Below are 26357 nucleotides of genomic sequence, written 5' to 3'. Positions count from 1 at the left end.
CTGGTCAGTCTTGCCAATAACTGAACCAAATTTCGCAGAACCGATGGCCTTTCTTTGTAGTTGTGTTCAAACTTTGGAATGTGATCCCCAGGAGGCCTGACTAATCCTTGCTCGATGTCCTTCCATTCCAGAGAGTAAAAGAGAATGTAAACAAGGGATCACATTTTAGCAGAACATAAATAATTCCTCATAACTATGTTAGAAAGTTGGTCCATTTGTACCCAAAAGTCCACCACAGCTCTCAAGAGTGCCATGAGTGAGTTTAAATAGACACAATACAGGAAGAACCAGTTTGCATGTGATATCATTACCATTTAGTGTAATAAGAATGACCCCAGTCAAGCCTTGCCTAGCACACTTGCGGCCCCACAACTGTGACAGGTAATTCAAAGATTTTTCTTTCTGTATCTGATAAAATGCTGCTTGTCAAGTCAACTGAATGTGACAAACTATGTTTAATCTTAGATAGTGTTGGTGGAGACAAGCAATATTATGTTATTTATTTCTTACATTTTCCAGCATTCATAAAGATTGATTTATTTCATTTAACATTTTGTTTACAAATCTAGGCAGCTATATATATGTACACTGAGAAGCACTCAATGTTTTTATTGTTTCTAGTCATCTAGTTGGACATACAATGTAGTTTTAAAAAGGAGGCCAGCCCATGCTTCTAGATAATTGTTTGCAGTAAAAAAAAATCAAACTTTTGGGTTTATACATGTTCCACACCCCTAACATTTTTTTTCCGTGTCAGGAGCAACTTGAGAAACTGCAAGTCACTTCTGGTGTGAGAGAATTGGCCATCTGCAAGGACGTTGCCTAGGAGACGCCTGAATGCTTTGATATTTTTACCATCCCTGTGGGAGGCTTCTCTCATTTCCCTGCATGGAGCTGGAGCTGATAGAGGGAGCTCATCCGCGCTCTCCTCGGGTTGGATTAAAACCTGGCAGCCTTCAGGTCAGCAACCCAACCTTCAAGTCACAAGGCTTTAACCCACTACACCACCGGGAGCTCCACCCCCAACATTATCAGACAAATTTGACTAATGTTGAAGCCTTCAAAAATAAGAAAATCCTGCATTATATTTTGCTAGAAAAAGAAAAAAATATGATAATAAAATGATCAATTATTAAATAATATATGCCATATTTTATATCAAAACTCTAAGGCTCAAACTTGAGGAAAGTTTTTGTACATTTCATGTGTATAATTTGCCAACTGTTGAGTGAACCCATTTAAATATAAAGTCTTTCAAATTACATCCCTGAAATGCTTATTAAGAGATGTAACACAATATATGGTTATAATTTTTTCTGGTTGTTGGAATACCATTTATAATTAAGCAGTTTAATTTGCTGGGTGTACAAAAATAATAGATAAGTAATTTTAAAATATATATATTTAAAACCCTACATTTGCACATCATTAGAATTATTTTTCTGTAGTTTTTGCCAAATGAAACAAACCAGAAAAATGAACAAATGTTTTGACCTGCTTCTGAAATACAGATTTTTTTCAGCAGGGTCTAAGACAGAACTGTATGTAAAGAGTCTTAAAAATGACTTGATTAATTTAGTGAAACAGATGGAATATAATTGATTTAAAACAACTACTGCATTGAGAAATGTAAAGTTAATATTATCAAAGTGTCAGTGATAAGGGAAAGCATTTTAATTGGAAAGTAATACAGAATGAGTGATTTCACCAACCCCCTTTTTTAGACCTCAGAGACAGGCTAAAATAGCTTTAGAACCTCAAATGAGTGCTGCTAAATCAGATCAAAGATTGATAATTCATTCATTCATTCATTCTGTTTGCAAAATTAGTGGCAAGTAAATCACTTGACAATGATACATACTAAAATAATATAAAATAAACACAACTAAAATGATAAAATAAGACAAACTATATTGGTTACAGCTGAAGAGGGTGGCCTCAAAATGAATGTCTATCCAGGTATTGCTTGACATGCTAGCAGCTAGCTGAGAACAACTAACTCATGCAGCCTCCACCTGTTAGTTCCATATGGGGACCTCCAAGAGGGTTTGATGAGACACAGGCTCCATCTTCTCTCAACTGGATATGGGCTAAATACTAAAAACTGCCTCAAGTTGTGATGAAAAGTAAAGAATCATATGCATAAAGAACAACACAAACCCACATGATAGTAAGCAAAACAAGGGGAAGGTGTATAGGAATGAAACTTAAAGCTAACTAATACTGTAAATTGAAATCTGGGGACCAGCTTACAACATAAGAAGACTTAAGTGCCCCTTCACTCCTACTTTCCAGCCCACCTCCCAGGTCTTGATTGGCAAGTTTCTCTCACACTTCCACAGCCTGCACATGGAAGGGGAATGCTCATGGCTCCTAAAATATGTCCCCTCCTGTACTATAGTTGTGAGTATCAACTGGCACTTTTCAATAAATCAGGAAACACTATTATGACAGTGGCCAATTAAATGCCTCTGGAAGGCCCAAAAGAAAGGAAAATAGTCTTCTTGATTTATTATTTCCCAGAAACTGATATTCAGAGGCATGGTATCACTGTTCTCAAAGGCCTTATGCAATCCCCTTATACAGCTAAGGACCATCAGCATATCTAGTAATAGAAAAGTCCATGTTCTACATAATAACACAATGTGTTTATATTATTATTATTATTATTATTATTATTATTATTATTATTATTATAATATTCATTTATACCCTGCTTTAGCTCCCCAAAGGGGACTCAAAGCGGCTTGACATAAAAGCATTAGTATACAACTTAAAATATACAAATATACAAACATTAAAATAAATTAAACACAAACAGTACTAAAAATTCACAGTTAAAAACCATTAAAAACATATTCAGGGTGAAAAAACTACAGTACCTCCTGACTAGATTTTAAACATTTTCACCTTTAAAAGTCTGTCTGAATGTAAAGGTTTTAGCCTGCCACCAGAAGGACAGCAGAGTGGGAGCCATTCTGGCTTCCTTGGGCAGGGAGTTCCAAAGTTGCGGGGTAGCCACCGTGAAGGACTGCTCTCTTTTTCCTACCAACTGAGCTTGAGATGGGGGTTGGACTGAGAGCAGGGTCTCCTGAAGATCTCAAGGTCCAGGCAAGTTCATAGAAGGGGATGCATTCAGCCAAATAGCCTGGACCTCAACCGTCTAGGTCTTTAAAGGTTATAACCAGCACTTTGAATTGTGCCCAGAACTAGAGTGGCAACCAGTGGAGCTGCTGCAATGGGGGGGGGGTGCTCCCTGTAGCCAGCTCCAATGAGCAACCAGGCTGCAGCTCCTTGGATCAACTGAAGTTTCCAAGCACTCTTCAGAGGCAGTCCTACGTAGAGCACGTTGCTGTAATCCAGACAGGATGTAACTAAGACATGTACCAATGTGACCAAATCTGGCTTCTCAAGGAATGGGCGCAGTTGGCACACAAGTTATAATTGTGCAAAGGCCCTCCTGGCCACCACAGATACCTGGGCCTCCAGGTTCAGCGCTGAGTCCAGAATGACCCCCAAACTGCAGACCTGTGTCTTGAGGGGATGTGTGACCTCATCCAGCACAGGCTGGATCCCTAGTCCCTGATCTGCCTTACAACTGATGAAGAGTACCTCTGTCTTATCTGGATTAAGTTTTAATTTGTTCAATTTGTGTGCCCTCATCCAGTCCATTATTGATGACAGGCAATGGTTTAGCGTGGGAATAGCAAAGCATGAAGTCACATTTTCAGTTATAGGCTCCTGTTCATTTTGTTTGCCTTGTAATAGATATAGGATATAGCTACCAGTAGATACTCAGTGGGCTATGAAATCAGTTTCCATAGCCAAAAACATAAACTCCATAATTATTCTAAAACAAATATGTGAATTAGCAAGAATAATGTATTCTCCATGTCCTTCACTACATCAGCAATATACTGAGTCCTGCATGTGGCATCAGCAGGACTTCCAGTTGCTACTTCTATCTCTACAGCTGCTGCAACTGCCTGTAACTTTTCTCTCTCAACAACAGACAAAGAAGAAATATGCCATGATACATGACACTATTGTGCATGAAGCAGAAAATAAAAACAGGCCACACACACTGTGTTTCATAGATGTGCTTTGGGGATGCATATGAAGGCAACTTCTTCCTATTTCTTGTTTTCAGTGAATACATAATCCTTTAAAAAGGTATCTGGAATAGGAACCTGTTAACTGTTTTTAAAAGATGGTTGCTTGTTACCTCAGTCAAAGAGAGATTTTTCATATCATAACAATTGTAACATGCAGAAAGACAGTAAATATGAAAAGATAGATGACCCACTTACCAGATGAAGGAGGTGTAGACTTTCTGGAACTAGGTACTACATCACCCAAACTAGACGATGAGTTTCCTCCTGATTTACTAAAGTAAAGTAAATATACATTTACTTTTCTTACTATCTTATATTTACCTGCACAAATGTTTTTCCTGTAAGTGGTTGTTAGATTTTATTCATGTAGAGAAATTCAAAATTAAAAGGACCAATTCAGACAATACTCTACTCTAGATGGAATGAGTTTGAAGTAGGCATTCTAGCCCATTGTTCATTTGCCCAACAGACAACTCAGCAGATAGAGATTTTGTATTTAACTGAAACAGCTATCTCCCCTGGGTGAAGTCCAAAAGCATGATAACACTCCTTTTCTAACACATTCATATTGCACCCCTAAGTAATACAACTAACAATAGTATACAATGAGCATTCAATGGCTGTTGAGGGTTTTAAAAAACTCTTACACAGGCAGTCCTAAGATACAAACAAGACAGATTCTGTAGTTTTGTTCTTAAGTTGAATTTGTATGTAAATCAGAACAGGTACATTTTTAAAATGTAACTCCAGCCAAATAAATATATCTTGGATATCATAGGAAAGGGTTAACACCACCCTGTAATGTTTCTTTTGCTGCCTGCGCCCCTGTTCAGAAGATTTCACCTCAGTTTCTGTCCCGGTGGTAATTGCATTTTGAAGAATTTGTCTTGTTATGGAAACAAGGATTGGTGAAAGAGCTTCAATTGAGACATCTTTTCCCCATGATTTCTATCACTTCCTGTTGTCTCTTAATTATGAGTCATTTGTAAGTCAGGTGTTAATAGCTCGGGAACTGCCTGTAGTTATTTCAAAGAATCAATCTTAAAAATTTCAGGTTTGAATTTTAAAGGAATTTTTAATAGAATTACCTGGAGTAAAATTTTCCTTGCTTAGCCTTTTGCTCATGCTGCAACCTCATATTTTCTAGTTTGACCGGACTTGGAATGAATCCTATTTCACAACCTTCTTTTACCAACCGTCCTATCCACCAGTCATTGTTAAATTTCTAGAGAGAGAAAAGAGATGCAAGTATTTAACTGTAAGCACATTTTCCCTACCTTTTTGTTTCACTTTTGGACATACGTTTCATATATTTTACAATGTTCTCAGAAGGCCCAATCAGATCTACTACAGTTAAGTGTACATCTGATAGCAGCCATGTGTTACATTTAGTGCCTTATAGATTGAAGTAAAATTATGGTGGGCAGGTTTCAGGCTTTTGTGATGGTCTTTTAATATCTAAAAGTTAATGTATTGTGTAAAATATAAACACTTAAAATTAAAGGATATTATAGGTCAAAAGCAGCTGTGAACAGGGCAACAAAATCAAATGACGTTTGATATTGCCTTTCTCTGGGGTGTAACATACAATGCCTAGTATTCCTTGGAGGCAGACTGTACTTTGAATAAGAATAATTGGAAAACTCAATAATGGTCACAGAAGTGTAAGATAATATACCACATAACAGATTGTTGAGTCAACCATGGGAACTATAACATCAGGGCTATTGCTGATTGGAGTTCCAATTTGTATAGTCACTATAAATCAAAACTCCATATGGCATACAAATAACAATTATTCCATAACTGGGAGTCTGTAATCTTTGCAAATCTGTTGCGAATTTCCCACAGATTCAATTTTCTTGTCCCCACACCTGGTTTAAGCTACAAATCCAACCACTGCAAAATTCTCAAAGAGGATTGTTTTTGAGCTTTTGAATTTGATTTGTACATAAAGTATATTGGTGATCATCATTATTACAGGGGCCTGGAGCAGCTGTGGGTGGTTTGACATTTACAATATTTCAAAATCTATGCCTTTAGCAAATTGAATAATTATATAGATGAAAGGAATGAGTAGGAGTGTTGATGAAGCTGATAGCTAAGTTTAGTAGACCAAAATCAAAGAAACTTGAATATCCCTTTACTATCCCTTTAAAGTCTGTTGTGTACCTATTACTCTTATCTGCTGCAACAAAAAGTTGGTAGGACACACAAAAGACATACAGAATAGACCACAGAATTTAAAGATGTTAGGAGTCATGGTAGCTTTATCCCTGCTCAGCCGAAAATTCAGAAAAGTAATGATACTTTTTCAGACTTACTTTTACAGAGGTAAAGGGCGCTAGGAATATTAGCTCCGGCTCCCCTCCCCCTACTCCTTTCCTGTGTTGCCAAGGAAGGCCTTAAAAAGGAATTATAACTTTAGCTGAACACAATTAGATGTAAAAAAAAGAAATGGGATGAGGAAGAAATGGAACCCCTCCCCCACCCCCCAAGTTTTCATGTTTACAGAGCTATGTATGTTGGTTCTCATAAAAGTACTGACCATGTTTGGTATATCTAAATAATTGTTAGCTGTCATAGGCACTATTTCAAGTCCTGTTCATTCAAAGTTAAATGCTTTTTCAATTTCAATAATAGGAAGGAGAACTACATGGGTAATTGCATGGGTAATAAGACTTATGTCTTCTTAATTTGGGTTAGATTGTGCATTCTATTTTCTAATTATTGTTGTACAAATTGATTGCAAATGCCTGCTCAAACATTTCACTTTTGTATAGAGATTTGCAAAAATTGTACAGAAGTTATTTTCTGACTTTCTGGCTTGATCATGTATTAGGAAAAAAATCCACATTTCAAAAATTAAAAGCTAACTTATTTTGATAAAGCCTTTTCCATTTAAGTAAGGTCAAAGCCTCATTAAACATAGTCAAAATTAAATTTCTCCTTTATACACTCCAATCCCAAACCTTTCTCTTAGTGTATCTGCCATAAAGCTGGGACCCACAATACTGATACTATAGACAGAATGCTCATCCTATGCACTTACTTACTAGGGAACAACACTATACAGTACGCCAACTGGGCAGAACTACTGCATTCTTTCTTAAATCTCTAGATTACATTATTATATTTTCAAACTGAATTAAAAAAACAATTGGCCATATTTTCATTTACATAATGAAACCAAGCCATACTATAACAACTCCCTGTTCAAATTTATGTAAGACAAATTATATATGGCATTCACTACTTCTAAGATTCTGGTATAAATAACTAACACTTCCTATCACTTTTTTGTTTGTTTCATATTCATTACACAGCAAGCTACTTTCAATATAAAGTAGCCAATGAATATGTCAGTGAAAAATTTATACCCTTCTGATTATAAATTTCATTAGTACTTTCCATTTATTTAGTGCAATATGATACAAGTGATACCACAGAATATGCATTAAATTCTTTGTTCAATATCTCTGTGTCTGAGTCTCTCACACATACATACACATACAGAATAAATTAATAAGCTTTGTTTTACTGCTAAGACATCAATCCATGGAGTATTAAATATTTGCTTTAAATTGTTATTGTCCATCTGAATAAAAACCCCACCCTTATTAATCTAAAAGAGTATCCAGATGTTTCAATGCGTACAGTTCGGCTACTGAATCATTTCCTGTGACATTGTATCTTATTTGTTTCTATTTAAGGTGCACTTCAGGTGCACAGAAACTTTGTATAAGTTTTATAGATGTAATTGTTTCATATTTCAACAAGAACAATATATTACATCTTTGCCCAATGAGGATGAAGACACTGCAACATTTAAATGGGAGTTGGTTGTAATTTTTGAGAATCCCCCCAACATGTGCATCAGATATTATAAGCAAATGTGCACTCTCAACTCCATTCGTTTTTTCAGGATAATGAATATTAATATAATAATGAATATTTAGGTCTCAAGTAACACTGCTAAATAATCTTTAAAGGAAAGGGTAGACAGTAGTGTTTATGATTCACACTATTGTTCATAAAGATGTATTCAATTGCCTCTAGGATACATAAAGCAATATGTCAGTCAACTGCAATATAAATGGTCTTACTTCTTTAACATGCAGGAAATCCTTTGCTTCGAATGAAATGGCCATGCCTGGGACTGGTACGTCATCATCGTGGGCTGCACTGTAACTAACATTTGTTCGGACTGCAAATGCAACTGGTTTTGTCTGTACAACAAAATGAGAGAAAGAGGATTCATGTTTTCCCCACATGAAAAAAGCATACTATTGACTATTGTGAGAACATGGAGTAGGTGAACTATTTTATTAAAGACAATCAACAATTGCAATAAGTGGATTGTAGTTTTCCAGATTTTTTTTTAAAAAAAACAATATTGTAACAAATTCGTTTATAGTTGAAGTGGTGGTTATGGTTATATTCTGTCACTGATGACAGCAGGATGCAGAATGTTTCAAGAAGATATATAATGTTGCAAAGATGATAAATGTGATGCACTGTTAGACATTTAAAAATAATTTCAACAACATAGCCTTTTCCTGTACTCCAGCATAAGGAAAATTATTTATTTATACACTCTCAGTGTGCATGGATGTTTTTGTTGTTGTTTTATTTAAAATGTTCATTTTATGCAACAAAAAAGGGGGAAAAAGAGAAAAAAGGGGTGTGTGGCGTTATTGTTAGATTAAACTGTGACAAATATTAAATATGTCACAAAAGTATAGGGAAGGGGTTAAAGGAAAGGAAGAAAGACAATTATCAATGTACAAAGTTTTCTTATTGTCTTTATTACATTGCAAAAAAACATTTTTATTAAAGCATTTTTTTTCTTTTTAATACACCTGTTTCTTCATATCAATTTCAAGGTTTATATAAAATACCAAAATTTTCCCTGTATCTACTATATATAGTAAATTGGAGGAGTGGTGTACTGTGTACTTAGATTTTATACAGTTCAAAACACAGGCCTATTATTATTATTATCATTATGTTTATATATACACCCCATTTTATCTCTCTTGAAGGAGACTCAAAGCGACGTACATTAAAAGTATTACCACACAATTTAAAACATACAATTAGGCAAACATTAAAACAGGAGTAAAGGTAATAGTATTAAAATTTCACAGTTGCAATCCATTAAAGCATATTCAAAGCTAAAAAGCACAACACTCCCTGACTTCATCTATAAAACCTTCTTCTTTGAAAGCCTGTCTGAATAAAAAGGTATTAGCCTGCTGCCAGACAGCAGGGCGGGGACCATTCTGGCTGCCCTGGGAAGGAGGGAGTTCAAGGGGCAGCTACCGAGGCGGCCTGTTCTCTCATTCCCACCAACCAAGCTTGAGATGGAGGCGGGACCAAGAGAAGGGCCTCTCCTGAAGATCTCAGTGCCCGGGCAGATTTGTACAAAGGGATGGGGTCAGTCAAATAGCCTGGACCTGAACCGTCTAGGGCTTTAAAGGTCATAACCAGCACTTTGAATTGTGCCCAGAAACAGACTGGCAGCCAGTGGAACTGCTGCAACAGGAGGGTTGTCCACTCCCTGTAGCCATCCTCAGTTAGCAACCTGGCTGCAGCTGTTTGGGCCAGCTGAAGTTTCTGAGCACTCGGAGGCAGCCCCACTTAGAATGTGTTACAGTAATCCAGATGAGATGTAACTAAGACATGTACCACTATGGCCAGATCTGGCTTCTCAAGGAACAGATGCAGTTGGCACACTAGTTTTAATTGGGCTCGGGCTGTGGCGCAGGCTGGAGAGCAGCTGCAATCAATCACTGCAATCAATCACTCTGACCAGGAGGTCATGAGTTCGAGGCCCGCTTGGAGTCTATGTTTGTTTGTCTTTGTTCTATGTTAAAAGGCATTGAATGTTTGCCTATATGTGTAATGTGATCCGCCCTGAGTCCCCTTCGGGGTGAGAAGGGCGGAATATAAATGCTGTAAATAAATAAATAAATAAATTGGGCAAAGGCCTTCCTGGCCACCGCTGATAACATGTATAAGTTAAATAATATTGGGGACAAAACAAAACCCTGAAGAACCTCACAAGCCAATGTCCAGAGTTCAAACAGAAGGCCCTCAGCACCGTTCTGGGTACGGCATTCCAGGAAGGAACGGAGCCAATGTAAAACAGTGCCTCCCAGTCCCATTCCAGGGAGGCGACCCTGTCTAGCTCTCTGTGTAGGTCATCCATCAAGGCGACCAAAGCTGTTTCTGTACCATAGCCAAACAAGATTGAAATGGATCATCCATAAATCCCAGGAATTGAGAGGCCACCACATGCTCCAAGACCTTGCTCAAAAAGAGAAGGTTAAACACTGGCCAATAGTTATCCATTATGGGGTTCAGGGATGGTTTTTTAAATATGGGTATTGTAATAGCCTCCTTAAGGCAAGTTGAAATTTTGCCTTGTTCCAAAGAGGCACTGACCACACTTTCACCCACATTGCCAGTCCCCCTCTGGCATGTTTAATCAGTCAGGAAGGGCAAGGATCTAGAATATATGTCGTAGTTCTCACTTCTCCAAGGATCCTGTCCACGTCCTCAAGCTACACAGATTGAAAGGTATCCAGCAATACTGGACAAGCAGGAATCAGAGTTACATTTTTTACAACTCAATTGTAATAAAGGCAATGAAATATATGGCTATTCCCTCTATACGCACCTGTGTGGTTAGTATACCTGGGACCTATACTATATACGCATGTAAGTCTAGAACAGGGCTCCTCAAACATTTAAAGCTGACGGCCAGTTTATAGCCCCTCAGACTGTTGACTATAGTTTGAAAAAACATGAATGAATTCCTATGCACACTGCACCTATCTTATTTTTAGTGCCAAAAAATGAAAGAAATATTTAAAATGAAGAACAATTTTAACCAACATAAACTTACCAGGATTTCAGTGGGAAATATGGGCCTGCTCTTGGCTGATGCGATAGTCAAGTTAAGTAGAATTGTTGTTGTGTGCCTTCAAGTCATTTCAGTCTCAGGGAGAACCTAAGTTTAAAGTTTAAAGCAGGGGCCAGGTAAATTACCTTGGAGGGTCACATCCAGCTCCGTGGGCCTAAGTTTGGGAACCCTTGGTCTAGAAGCTTTAGTAAAAAAAACCCAACCCAATGGGTCAGTGTACCCACTGCACCATGACTCTTATCAAATAAAGAACTGTCCCATTCTCTGAGCGGAGTGGCAAAAGCCCAGAGCTTAGTCAATCTTGGGAGAACCAAAAAAGGAGTACCACCCCCACTATTTTCTCCATTATAGTACCACGTCTAGCCCTTTCAAATGTCTGGACATGGAAATGGCACTGTCAACCAGGAGTAGCTGCTCCCTAAGACAGCATTGGTACTTTCCCCTTTCCACTGAGTGGCCCTCCACTTATATATTGATCATATCAAAATCCATAATTTTAGTCCAAAAAAATTCTGCTTTTGGCTTATAAATGAGATTGACTTATATATGAATATATCTGGTACTTCTAAGTAAATATTAATTGCAGTATTTTCTTCTACAATGAATTCAGACATCTTCTGAATATTATCTAAAATACTGTGTGTACTATAAAATATGAAGTATTCCTAGTAATAAAAACATATCCCATCAATTAAAACCAATTAAAACATTTGTACAAATAAAACATATAGAACAAACAGGGCATAGGCTCACATGTTCACTTTCCTTTTCCTTTCCACTTGCTTAGTAGCACCAAAGATAAACAAAGAACATTCTGATTTCACATACAGTGGAACCTCGACTTACAAGCATCCTGTAGCTCATCTGAATTTTTGATTTGACATGTGAGCCAGATCAGAGTTATGAGCCCCTTCGAAGATGGCAGCCACGCCAGGAGGGAATGGCCAGAGTGTCGATCACTCCATCCACCCACAGAGGGACTTTACCATTGCAAGACCAGTTAGGGAGCTTGAGGGGAGCCTCCGCAGTGGTGAGAAGAGACAAGAGGCAACTGCAAAGGCAGGCCAAGCTTGGAGGGAGGGGCCTTGGCACACCTCCTTTTTCTCCATCTCTGCCTTTGAATGGCGGGTGGCAGCAGAGAGGTTGAGAGAGTGCCACTCAGGGAGGGAGGGAGGGAGGAATGACTGGGTGAAGTCTTGGCAAATGGGTTTAATTTGTTGTGTGACAGAGCCCTGGAACAGACTGATAGCATTTAAATGCATTTCAATGGGAAAATCTGCTTTGACATACAAGCAAATTGAGTTATGTGTTTGGTAATTTGTAATTTATCAAACAAATACTACATAAACACTTCATAGTACAGTGGACCCTTAGTATCCACAGGGGATTCGTTCCAGGACCCCCCCCCCCCAGTATTAAAATGTGAATGTTCCAGTCCCTATTAAAAATGGGATAAGGCAGTAGAGGAGGCAGAGGCAAGCAGAGGGGTGCCACTAAGCTCTTTTCCTCTGCTTCTCCAGCTCCTTAATAACCTCTTACTTGTGATGTTGCTTAAAAAATAGCGAGGAGAAAGAGGGCTGGAAATTTTAAAAGCTGTAAAAATAAGGTTCACTGTCAGTTTTGTTAACTGAGGTATGACTCTATTATTAAAATAATGCACTTGGTTTAACATGCTTCCATGTCAATTCAACAAAGACAGAAACCCTCTGAGAAAAGTAATAATAAGAAGAAAGAAAGCATTTTCCTTTTCCTTATTTAATGGATACTAGGAACAAATATTGTTATAAAATCCACAATCTCCTGGAGGGTTTTTTCATATAAATATGTGAAATGAAGGGCTGAAGAGCTGAAAACTTGATCAACCCTATATTAGAGACCTGATATAACCTTACCTTTCTCTTCAGGGGCCTCTCTTTTGTGCAGAGAAATAATAAGAATTACTTTCTATGTTACCTATTTAATTACTTTGAATGCTTTGTTCTCTATTTTACCATAATGAAAATCTTATTTCATTATGAATAGAAATCTTTCTTCCTTTTAGCTCTTCCTGTCATTCTACATAGCCAGCATTTTGCTCACTCTATCCTCCCATTTTGCTTTAGGATCAGCTTTTAATTTATTGTACTATCCCTTCCCCCACTTTCCTTTCTGCCCATGTGTGGTTCTGAGATTATGATCAGTCTCCTGCCATATGCATATGTGTGTGTGACTTAGGAAACTGAAATCTCAAGGGACTGTAAATTTGATCTCAGCAGTGGTGCTGGTTGGGAGGGGGAGTGCTACATCTTGTCCTTGTATGCTGTTTTTGCAAATAAAAACAATCTGTTTTGTTTTTAAAGGAAAAGGAGATATAAATCACCCTGCATGTAATGTAAAACCTGACCAAATGATCTCAGATATTTAAAGAAATAACTTGGGCTGGAGCCACACTAATGAGACAAGTGAATGCATATGATAACGCACAGAAGTGCACTTCAGGTTAGTAGCACTCAATGAAATCAATAGGTCTTGATGTAAAATATGAGTGAGACTTTGAAGATTATTAGACCACATGTATCAAATATAAGGCCCACAGGCCAAATCTAGCCTAGCATGCCATTTTATGTGGCTCATGATACGTTCAATGCCAGGGAAACAGCTACATTTATACAGTCTAAAAATTACAAACAGCCCTTTAAAGGCAACCATAAGGTTGATGTGGCCCTCAATGAAAATAAGTTGATACCCTTGTACAAGACTGCAATCCACTAAGCACTTGTTGCAATACAGCTCAGGTACCATATAACCGTCATCATTTCACTACAACACACTCTAGATCAGGCATGGGAAAACTAAGACCCAGGGGCCAGGTGTGGCCTCCTGGTTGCTTATTTTAGGCCCTCCTCATTTTCTCTGTCCTCTTGGCAGAAGGACACAGTCCATATGCCAAAAAGATGGGGGAGGAAGGCATGTAGCAGCTGAGAGCCCTCTGGAGCACTCTCAGCCACTGTGTGTCTCGTCCTCCTCCCCGGCATAAGGACGGTGTGAGCGGCCCCATCCTTATGCCAGGAGTATGGCTCGAGGACCCCCCCCCCTCCCGGACTCTCACCTGCCGCCTGCCCTCCTCCTCCCAGCATAATGCCAAGAGGACAACCCGAGGATTGAGAGAGGGAGAGTGGGGTAATCTGCATAAGGATGGGGCAAGCAGCTGGGAGGACAACCTGATGATGACCCGAGCCCTGCCCTGCCCCCTCCTGGCCCAGCCCAACTCACCCGGCCGAGCCCTGAATGTGGCCCCAAGGCAAAAAAGTTTGCCCATGCCTGCACTAAATTGTTTATCCCTTATCTGAAATGCTTGGGTCCAGAAATGTTTTGTCTTTTCCCAGATATTGGAATGCCTACATTTGCATATATGCACATAATGAGATAGCTTGGTAATCAGACCCAAGTCTAAATAAGAAATTCATTTATGTTTCATAGCATGAAGATAATTTTATACAATATTGTTTAAATAATCTTTTGCATGAAACAAAGTTGATATACATCAAACCATCAGAAAGGAAAAGTATCACTATCTTTGTCAACCATGTGGACAATTCTGGACGCTGGACTATTTGGATTTTGGAATTTTGGTAAAGGGCTGCTAAATCTATGCGTAGTAGTATGTAACAGTAGCATTGCTTGCTGTTGATGGTGTTTAGAAAATTAATTGTAATATTAACTATTTTGTTTTCTGAGTGTCACAGATAACTATTTTTACATTTTAAATTTACCTAAGAATAAATCTATGACAACATGTTAATAAAAGTCAGACTTTAATGTGCCATATTACTTTTTGGGGCATTTTTCCAAGAGAGAAAGAGGGAGGGCTGAAATACAAACAATTAAACACAATAATATCGGGTAAGAGAAATAATATTGTCATTCTGCACATGCTTCTCACTGATGGGTTAGTGAATGACTAACACTTGAATTTAGAAATATGATAATTAATTTGTAGTTTTGCACAAGTATATTGTGCATAGATTTTGTAGTCATGTAGTAAGAGGTCCAATTATATTCATTTTAAAGCTTCTAAAATGAGTAGACATCTGATCTCTCTTTTAAGTGCCAATTCACAACTTACAATACTAGAATCATTAAAACACTTTGTATGATTACCTACCTAATTTGCTATTCTAAGTATCATTGAAAGCAATTATGTACTGATTTAGACCTTTCTATCTCAGCAGGCTTTGGTATTTTCTACAACTAATTGTAATTGTAAAATGTTAATTTTTAAGCTATACTTTTAAAGTTTAACCATATTGTCCTTGTCTATATCATTCTATGGTTGAAAGTGCTTGGCCAGTAAAAAGAATAAGTAAGGATCACAAACAGCCATTACCACATATTGCATAATTAAGCTGAGAGATGCAGTCAAATAACCTATCTTTCTAGGGTGAAAGCTTACAAGCTCAGGAATAATACATATGTTTTGCAAGAAGCACATGTCTGGCTACTGCCTCAGCATCTCCAAGTAGAACTGGGCAAATTTATTTCTGAAACTGTTGGTTACTAGTTGGCAAGACTAGTTAGTACAGACAGTACTGGGCTAAAATGACCCTATTAGATACAACAAATATCCCTATAGGAAGAAAACAATTCAGATATAAATTGAACATCCCTTCAAACCAAAAGTGTTTTGGATTTCAGATTATTTTGAATTTTGGAATACCTGCATTTAGATGTACATAAAGGGATTCTGGAATTTCTGACAAGGCATTCTCAACATGTACATGAGGAAAAATATGGTAATTTATAAAGAGAGAAACCTGAAAACTAAAAGATGACTAATTCAAGACCACTTAATCTGTAACTATAAAACAAATTGAAAAACTACAGAAGTTAGACAGCCATAAATAACTAGAAAGTACACACACATAACATCGAGGCAGTTAAAATGGTGTCATACAGAATTAATTCTACAGTGCAGATGCAGCCTATATCTTTCCATGTAATCTCTAGATGATGATATTAAATATACCCCTTTAATCCTGAAAATAAACATTGGCCTAAATTACACCTGTAGTTGACACTCATCATGGCTTTTAAAAAAAGTAGAGGTACTGAATGGCATATTAGCAGTCACAACACAATGCAAAATGACACATTTTTTCAACCTTGCTTAATACTGTACTATGCTGCTGCTGCTCAGTCATTTAGTCGTCTCTGACTCCTCGTGACCTCATGGACCAGTCCACGCCAGAGCTCCCTGTCGGCCGTCACCGCCCCCAGTTCCTTCAAGGTCAAGCCAGTCACTTCAAGGATACCATCCATCCATCTTGCCCTTGGTCGGCCTCTCTTCCCTTTTCCTTCCTTTTTCCCCAGCATCGTGATCTTTTCCAAGCTTTCCTATCTCATGATGTGGCCAAAATACTTCAGCTTTGCCTCTAATATCCTTCCCTCCAGTGAGCAGCCGGGCATTATTTCCTGGAGGATGGACTGGTTGGATCTTCTTGCGGTCCAAGGCACTCTCAGGATTTTCCTCCAGCACCAGAGTTCAAAAGCATCTTATCTTCCTTTGCTCAGCCTTCCTTATGGTCCAGCTCTCGCGTCCATAAGTTACTATGGGGAATACCATTGCTTTGACTATGCGGACCTTCGTTGCCAGTTTGATGTCTCTGCTCTTCACTATTTTGTCAAGGTTGGCCATTGCTCTCCTCCCAAGAAGTAAACGTCTTCTGATTTCCTGGCTGCAGTCTGCATCTGCAGTGATCTTCGCCCCTAGAAATATAAAGTTTGTCACTGCCTCCATGTTTTCTCCCTCTATTTGCCAGTTGTCAATTGGTCTGGTTGCCATAATCTTGGTTTTCTTGACGTTTAACTGCAATCCAGCTTTTGCACTTTCTTCTTTCACCTTGGTGATAAGGCTTCTCAGCTCCTCCTCGCTTTCGGCCATCAGAGTGGTATAATCTGCATACCTAAGATTGTTAATGTTTCTTCTAGCAATTTTAACTCCGGCCTTGGATTCGTCAAGCCCCGCATGTCGCATGATGTGTTCTGCGTACAAGTTGAATAGGGAGGGTGAAAGTATGCAGCCCTGCTGCACTCCTTTCCCAATCTTGAACCAGTCTGTTCTTCCGTGATCTGTTCTTACTGTGGCTACTTGGTCTTTATACAGATTTCTCAGGAGACAGACAAGGTGACTTGGTATCCCCAGACCACCAAGAACATGCCATAGTTTATTATGATCCACACAGTCGAAGGCTTTAGAATAGTCAATAAAGCAGAAGTAGATGTTTTTTTGAAACTCCCTGGCTTCCTCCATTATCCAGCGGATATTGGCAATTTGGTCTCTCGTTCCTCTGCCTTTTCTGAACCCAGTTTGGACATCTGGCAACTCTCGCTCCATGTATTGCTGGAGTCTGCAATAGGATCTTGAGCATTACCTTACTGGCATGGGAAATAAGTGCCACTGTATGGAAGTTTGAGCATTCTTTAGCATTTCCCTTTTTTGGTATGGAGATATAAATTGATTTTTTCCAATCTGATGGCCATTCTTGTGTTTTCAATATTTGCTGGCATATGGCATGCATCACCTTGACAGCATCACCTTCCAAGATTTTAAACAGCTCAGCTGAGATCCTGTCGTCTCCTGCTGCCTTGTTGTTAGCAATGCTTCTTAAGGCCCATTCAACCTCACTCCTCAGGATGCCTGGTTCTAATTCACTCACCACACCGTCAAAGCCATCCTCTATATTATTATCCTTCCTATACAGATCTTCTGTATATTCTTGCCACCTATTCCTGATCTCTTCAGCTTCTGTTAGGTCCCTGCCATCTTTGTTTTTGATTATGCCCATTTTTGCCTGAAATTTGCCTCCAATGTTTCTGGTTTTCTGGAAGAGATCTCTTGTCCTTCCTATCCTATTGTCTTCTTCCACTTCCATGCATCACTTGTTCAAAAATAGTTCCTTGTCTCTCCTGGCTAACCTCTGGAATTGTGCATTTAATTGGGCGTATCTCTCCCTATCGCTGTTTCCTTTCGCCTTCCTTCTTTCTTGGGCTACTTCCAGTGTCTCAACAGACAACCATTTTGCCTTCTTGGTTTTCTTTTTCTTTGGGATGTACTTTGTTGCTGCCTCCTGAACAATGTTGTGGGCTTCTGTCCATAGTTCTTCTGGGACTCTATTTATTAAAGCTAGTCCGTGAAATCTATTCTTCACCTCCACTGCATATTCACTGGGAATATTTGTGAGATCATATCTAATTGGTCTGTGTATTTTCCCCATTCTCTTTAGTCTGATTCTAAATGTTGTAATAAGAATAACTTATTATATTAATAACTACAGTCAGCTCCAGGTCTTGTTTTCATCGACGGGATGGATGTCCGCCACCTTTGGCTGCAAAGATGTAGTCAATCTGATTTCAGTGTTGACCATCTGGTGAAGTCCATGTGTAAAGCTGTCTTTTAGGTTGTTGGAAGAGAGTGTTTGTTATGCACATTGAGTTTTCTGGCAAAATTCTATCAGCCTACATCCTGCTTCATTTTGTTGTCCCAGACCATGCTTGCCTGTGATCCCGGTTATCATTTGACTGCCCACCTTAGCATTCCAATCTCCTGTAATGAGAATAATGTCTCTTTTTGGTGTGTTATCCACTAAGAGCTGCAGATCCTCATAGAACTTATCTAATTCTGCTTCTTCAGCAGCTATGGTTTGTTTGGATCCACATCCAGGTATGTTTGGATCACTGTGATGTTACATGGCTTGCTTTTAACTCGAATTGAGATCATTCTATCATTTTTTGGGTTGTATCCAATCACTGATTTCACAACTTTATTATTAACTATGAAGGCTACTCTATTTCTTCGGTGTTCCTCTTGTCCACAGTAGTAGATCTGGTGGTCATCTTTTGTAAAGTGGCCCATTCCAGTCCATTTCAGTTCACTGACTCCCAGAAAGTCTATCTTTAATCTTGACATCTCACCAATAACCACATCCAGTTTGCCCTGGCTCATAGATCTTACATTCAGGTTCCTATAGTGTGTTGATCTCTAGAACATCGGATTTGTCCTTCACCTCTAGCACTGTCAGCCGTTAGCCTTCCTTTCGGCTTTGAGCTAACTGCGTCATCACATCTGAGGCTACTTGGACTAGTCCTCTGCTCCTCCCCAGTAGCATTTTGACCATCTTCCAACCTGGGGGTCCTATCTTCCGATGGTATACCGACATTTCTCTGGTTGTACCAATCCATATAGTTTTCATGGCAATAATACTGGGGTGGGTTGCCATTACCTTCCCCAGGGATTGTGCTTGGTCTGGCAGGAACATCAATTTATCATTTAAGATGACCCTCGCACATAATAAACTGGTGATCACTGAAATGTCCCAGTTCCTCATGCAGGGACTTTAAAGCAGATACAACCACTACAAATGTTTATCTGCAATCTGACATCTTCTCTGAAGAAGAACACTGTGGTTTTCTCATTATTTATCATTATATTATCATTATATAAGGGACTCATATATATATATATATATATATATATATATATATATATATATATATATATATATAATTTCTGTCCAATCTTTCTCTCAAAATAGCAACTCATCTATTCCCCAAACTCTTCTAGAGAGAAATCAGATTCTGCTATTGTGCTCCTTTGTCATTCATTCAATAATCCGCAGTATTACTCCAAACTCTGAGCAGAGAACAGATACAGTGCACCTGGGTCTCAAGCCAGGCTTTTTTACCCTGCTGGATTTAAATTACGGAAAAGATCCAGGTCTGCTTTCTATTATGTTATCTGTTGTATTGGAGTGATTGTCAAAACATCATCTGGAGGCTTTTAAGCAGAGGCTGGATGGCTGGATGGTCGGGGGTGCTTTGAATGCGATTTCCTGCTTCTTGGCAGGGGACTCTTCCAACTCTACTATGGCCCATGAGGTCTCTTCCAACTCTACTATTCTATGATTCTATGATATGGACACTCTTTTGAGAGAGGTGGGGAAAGCTCTGCCATACTCTATATCCAGCACCTTGTCTCCCTCCAGTCTTTATCCTGTTCACAACCTAACCAATAGCTGAGTTATTTCCACGCAGTCCTATTTAAAGCATACTCAACATTATCTGAATTCGTAGCTAGCCAGTGCTGAGTAATAATTCTTATGATTCCATGTTTTCTTGGAAACTGCAATAATTGTTTATAGCAGATTAATCCGTGGGCCATGTACAATTCTCTCAGTTGCAAAATGGCAAACAACTACACAAACTGGGGGGGGGGGGGAGCTTACTGTGTTTTGTAGACTGAGATACTACGTGCTTGCACTAGGAGTCTGTATGTTGAAGATGTAAAAAAGTCTCCATTTGAATAGAGAAACTTTAACTGTTCAAGCAGAGTTTTTTCTTTACTCTGGATATGCCTTTTATCCCTATTTATCACTCAGAGAATAAGAGAGGTAGCACTTACTAAAACGCTCCCTTTTACACAGGTTTCCAGATTATTTCTCTAGTTCTGTAGAAAATGAAAATACTAAGGCTTCACATTCTACTGCTGTGTACATTCTGGCATTTGTTCATTTGCATATAATGCTGAATGAATTACTGCTTTTCTTCTACCTTCTGCTGTCAGTGAGTTGACAATGGTCAGTGGAACATTCTTCAAAGATTCCTTCAGGGAACATTAATTTCAGTAGCAGTCTTATCTGAATGACTGAGTGAGCCAAGAAAGATTTCCTTAGGCTAAGAGTACAGTATAACACTGTAGTGTAGATTTAGGTTTTGATGTCAGTCTAAGATTTTTATCCTCTTGACTATTTCAAGCAGTTCATATTTTTCATTTTAAAATGTAATTAATGCAAAAATATCTGCTTAAAAGCTAGTGTAAAACAAGTTTGTGAAATATTTCTTGTATTTGACTCACAGTGTTATAGGATCCCCACAATACACCTATTTATGTTACCATGCTAAAAAAAATTGACGTAACGTATACATCTCTACTGTAAAAATACGACCACTCTTAACCTTTACAAACAGAAATTTAATTTGCCATTAATTCATAGTGCCACATCTGCTGTCCATCAATGGTTTCCATCATTCCTTTTTCTCTAAAAACTCATACGCCATGTCATTGTTGGTCCTTTGCCATTTTCATCAGCTCTGATGCTTACTTCATTTTTTATCATTAGTCTTCCAATCACTGTGAATCAATGTGAGCCTTTCTGAGGCATTTAGTCCATTTTTGCTCTTTCTAGATGAGTACTTAATCAGGGTCATCCATTCTGATAAAGAATTTGATAAGTCATGTGACTGAACTTGTGTAGCAATATGCACTACATATACACAAGATATCAAGACACAAACAGAACAACAAATTATACAATTGGCCCTTAGTATCCACAGGGGACTGGTTCTAGGTCTTCCTCCTGATAACCAACATTTGCAGATGCAGTGGCAATTATTGATTTTTGCACGGTATTACTGTATGATTAATATTGGTTTTAGATGCCATTTCTGAATTAGTATTTTATTTTGTGTATAAGATGCATTCAGAACACTAAAATAGAGTATAAATCTTAGAAAAAATGAGTAAGTGCACACATAAATGTCAACGTAAAGTAAACTATGTAATTCCATGGATAAAACTACAGGTTTTTTAAATTGATCTTAAATGGATGGTTGAAGTAAATAGTAAACAATGTAGTTCAGTGATATTATATACATTTGAAATCAAAGCTAAGTTGCCATTTCTCTTATGATTAAATATTAAGATCTGAAAGTTCCAGACTTTAAAGTTCCAAATTAAAGACAAGAAAGTATTTGCTATTCAGCTAAGCAAGAGCATACAAAGAAAAAAATACACATAAATAGAAACGTCTACATTCGATTGCCAAGATATCTTAATTGATTTTTTTCTTTTGCAACTGTCAACATACTCTGTGTGCATTCCTGTAAATTAAAATTTACAATTTTCATAACAGAAAATAAAACAGTGGTCATTTTTACAAGCAGCAGCAGCAGCAGCAGCAACAACAACAACAACGATAATAATATAGTTGTATTTTTTACCCACCTCTTCCTTGTGGCTCGAGGCAGGTTACAACATAGTTAAAAACACATAATCATTGTAGACATTCTATAAATACACATATTAAAATGTATTTCTATAAAACACACATATGAAAACATATTTCTAAACAATACATATTGTTTAGTGTACATAAACAATACATCAAACAAAGATTAAAACACAAGATGAGAGTTTAAAATTAATGATTAAAATTGACTGGATAGGCCTGCCAGAAGAGATAGGTCTTCTATGTATCCTACATTTTGACAGCTGATCTAGCTGTTGGATCTCTTCTAGAACATCGTTTCACAGTCTTGAGGTAGCCCATGAAAAGGTCCTCTGGGTGATGGTTGCCAGTCAGGTTCTGGCAGACAGGAGTAGCTGCTCCCCAGAGGACTTAAGTGTTCGATGTGACCTGTTGAAATCTGCATTGTTGTGATGTGAAAACCTGCTGCTAACTAATAAATCTTAAATTGTTGAGATGCTACAAGCCACAATATGAACCTATTATTTGTTCTAGACCAACAAACCCCAGTGCTGTTTTTCCTCCTTTTTACAATGGCATGTTGAGGCAGTAAAACCCTAAACTGTGAAATGTTTCCATCTTGTTTTTTTTTTTTTCAAATGAGAAATGGGACAGATGAGTTGAGTGTGTGGTCATCTGCCATAAAATCTGTGGCTTAAGGAACAAAGCACAGCTAATACAAATCATAGTTTGTTATGACATATGAATGCGCTCAGCATGCATATGGTGTGAAATTATGAAGAACCCTACCAAACTGTCTAAAAAGAGGAGATACACACTTTCACTTTATAGACTTAACAATGACAAGATGACAAAACAATTTTAACATTTCAATCATAGCCAACAGTGAGATATTATGAGAGTGTCTGTTCCCAAACATCTACAGGGCCATATTTGCCAATACTAGTGAACAGAGAAATCTGCTTAACTCTTTCTTTCCCTTTGTCTGATAAAAATAACTGCCAAGCTACCTTCCCGGCCTAGAGGGGAAATCTGTTTTCTTCTTTGTGGGGAAGAGGACAACTGGGAGCACTTTTAACAACACCTAAATTCTCTGTCAATGATGGCAAATTTCTCTGTTGTTTTTACATTTAAAAAAGAAAGAGAATAGCAACATGAAGCATCAAGGAAAGGTAAATTTTGCCTAGAAGTCTGTGTACATTAATTTCCACCCATATATTATTCTGTTAAGAAATTGAATGTTTTTCCAGCTAGAGAAGTTTGTTAAACAATGCTAAAATAAAAAATAAAGAAGGTATCAAGAGTGAAAAGAATTTCAAAATAAAAATAGTTTGTTTCAATCCACCCATGTTCTAAATCTGTCCTCATATTGGAAAACAAAATAAATGCCATTAATTATATATTAATTTACCACTTTAAATGTTTCAACCTTTTCCTCTTCTTAATAGATATTTAGGTCCCAGCCAACTTATTCAGTTTTTATATTACTTTTGCATGTCTATATTTCTACATTTGTATAAAAATAATCACTAGTAGACCAATCAAGATCAAAATTTGTGATTGTGTATACTATTAAAAGTTGAAAATAAATTACGTATATTGTTTAGATCTTGAAAAAAGCACATACATTGGAAAAGGGGAAGGAAAACATTATAATAAGGGCATAAGATCAGCATAAGTTAAATGTTATAGTAGATAAATAGCAATAATAATGCAATAATAAGTGCTGCAACTAAGTGATGGTAAACTATGGTATTTTCACTTTTGACTGTAGAAGCAAACAAGTCATCTGTGAGCATTAGAAATTATATGTTTGAAATATTATAATACTATTTTTAAAAATCCAAATTTGCTGAAACATATTTTGTAAGTACAAGTAAGTCAAACATGTATATTAACAAATACATTTTCCTTTCTAGAAAAAAGTGTAACATTGATTTGTTTAAAGAACACCGTCTTTCTAGTGTTGCATCATTATTCTTATTATGTACAAATTATTCTGACCTTAGCATTTACATAGTACTGAAATAATAATGTGAAAATAGCTTGGCACTAACACTGGCCTCTCACTTTTCCTGTTTACAAGTTATTGTACAGTCAGAGACAATGTCAGACCTAGAGTTTATTTCACAAGCTGTAGTGAGAACATTCTTTTGATGCATTGAAATACAGTAGTCTAAAGTCATGGTCTGCTGGCAGTTCCTCTGTTAATTCCTATAGCAGCTTTGCTAGAGGTCATGAATATTACATAAGGGCTGTCCATGCATCCAAGTCAGCATCACTAAGCTGAATTCCCATAGCAACACGCACAAAGATTTACTCATCAGCAAGAGCTGCATCAGTTTAGCAGTGAGTGCTGTATTGCCACTCAGATTTTTCTGTTAAGATCATATTATCTGAACTCATTTCACTATATAATTTCACTGACAATTAAAATATGTACAGGTAGAATGGATGTCTTGCATTGAAATATTCAGCAGTACCAAACTATACAATTTTAAGTATGTAGCAAGGTAGGAATGAAGAAAGTGCTGCTGGCCCAAACTGACTACTATGCACAGCATAATTTTCTATCGCCAAGATTTAGAATTAAATCAGGTGCACGTCAGCTGAGGGCACATTATCCTTCAGCTGACAAATTCAACAGAAAAGCTTTACTAGACAATCTGAATTTTTTAAAATTAATTTCTGAAAATATTTAAATAACAACTACAAACCTACATCTCCATAATAATATTTAGAGCTGTAATATTTTTAAAAGATATTTTTCTTAAAAACCTTTAAAAAGTCATAACAGCTTGTTGAAACAGGTCTGCTTGCCTAAAAACCACCAAAGACAGAGGCCAGCTGTATCTTGCACAAGCGAGAGTTCCACAAACCATATTTTGTTACTGCAAAGCCTGCCTCATATGAACACGAAGCAGGAGTCTCTTGCTAACAGAAAAAAGGCAGGGCTTCTGATGATGACCATAACTGACAGGCAAGTTCACATAGGATGAGGAGAAGGCCTATCAAGATAACCTTAGTCCAAGGAGCATAGGGTTTTAATTATATATAATAGCAAAAGATAACACCTATCTTTCACAGCCATTACTCATTGGTACATTGTGTCTGAAGTTTACCAGAATTTTTTTAGCTATCCAACAGCATTTATTTTTTATCTATATCAAGTCCACTACAGGAATCAGAAATTAGTTCTACAAGTTGTACAACCTGCTTCAATTTATCTGCAAAAAGTATACAGGGAGTCTGGCATAATATTTTTATTGCTGATAAAGCTCTGGATGAACTCCTTCAGTTATTCAATGCAGATATGAAATAGCATAGATTAAAAAATAGAACTCAGCAGACTAAGCTAATAGTCAAGGGACTAATTTATAATTCCTTAGCATCACCTTCTGTGAATACATAGCATTGAAGCAGTGTACCATGTAGGCCCGTGACATCCCATGGGCAATGGTACTGAAAGCTGCTGAGAGATAAAGCAGAATGCTGTTGCCCTATTTAGTTGACAGAAAGAAAAAAATCCACCAAGAAAACCAATGGAGTTTCATTCCTCCAACCATGTCCGAATTCTAGCTGAAAAGAATCTTAATCCTTCAAGGCTCTAATAATGCCTTGAATTGAGTAGTCATTACTCTTTCGAACACATCCACTACTGCCATCATCCTAGAAAATGGGACCGGCAGACAAATCATTAGTAACAACAGATTACCGTATATACTCGAGTATAAGCCGACCCGAATATAAGCCAAGGCACCTAATTTTACCACCAAAAAACTGGGAAAACATTGACTCCAGTATAAGCCATGGGTGGTAATTTTCAGAATTAAAAATAGATACCAATAAAATTACATGAATTGAGGCATCAGTAGGTTAAATGTTTTTGAATACTGTATTTACATAAAGCTCAAATTTAAGATAAGACTGTCCAACTCTGATCAAATCATTATTCTCATCTTCTTCAATGTAAATGTGCTTATGTATCCTTTCAATAATAATAGAGTAAAATAATACATGTAATAATAATGATGATGATAAATACAGGAAAATAATACATGTAATAATAAATAGAGTAAAATAATAAATGCAATAATAATAATATAGAGTGAAATAATAAATGTATTAATAATAATAATAAAATAGAGTAAAATAAATGTAATAGTAGCAACAAAGAGAAAAATAATAAATGTAATAATACCAATAATAATAGAGAAAAATAATAAATGTACCATATATTCTTGAGTATAAGCTGACCCAAATATAAGCCAACCAGGACCCTCACCCGAG

The 26357-nt window shown here is 37.4% G+C and overlaps 2 protein-coding genes across 9 annotated transcripts in view; one reads left to right on the top strand and one right to left on the bottom strand.

Annotated features, from left to right (window-relative positions):
* Positions 1-8974, top strand: part of nsun6 (NOP2/Sun RNA methyltransferase 6) — a 61370-nt gene extending 52396 nt beyond the window's left edge. Inside the window, exon 13 of the transcript XR_010007108.1 lies at positions 8237-8974. The gene's annotated coding sequence lies outside the window, so the exon portion shown is untranslated. The remainder of the gene's footprint in view (positions 1-8236) is intronic.
* The window catches only part of cacnb2 (calcium voltage-gated channel auxiliary subunit beta 2), a 173187-nt gene that overhangs the window by 26994 nt on the left and 119836 nt on the right, over positions 1-26357 (bottom strand). For all 8 annotated transcript variants that reach the window (XM_008112460.2, XM_003222077.4, XM_008112464.3 and 5 more), the window contains 3 exons: positions 8222-8344; positions 5204-5340; positions 4311-4387 (listed from right to left, as the gene is read on the bottom strand). In XM_008112460.2, the coding sequence (XP_008110667.1) occupies positions 4311-4387; positions 5204-5340; positions 8222-8344 (337 nt within the window). The remainder of the gene's footprint in view (positions 1-4310; positions 4388-5203; positions 5341-8221; positions 8345-26357) is intronic.

This window comes from Anolis carolinensis, chromosome 6 (genome assembly GCF_035594765.1).
Source record: "Anolis carolinensis isolate JA03-04 chromosome 6, rAnoCar3.1.pri, whole genome shotgun sequence".
In the NCBI taxonomy this organism is placed as follows: Eukaryota; Metazoa; Chordata; class Lepidosauria; order Squamata; family Dactyloidae; genus Anolis; species Anolis carolinensis.
The sequence above is the reverse complement of the archived record's forward strand: the minus strand, read 5'-3'. Positions and strand labels throughout refer to the sequence as shown.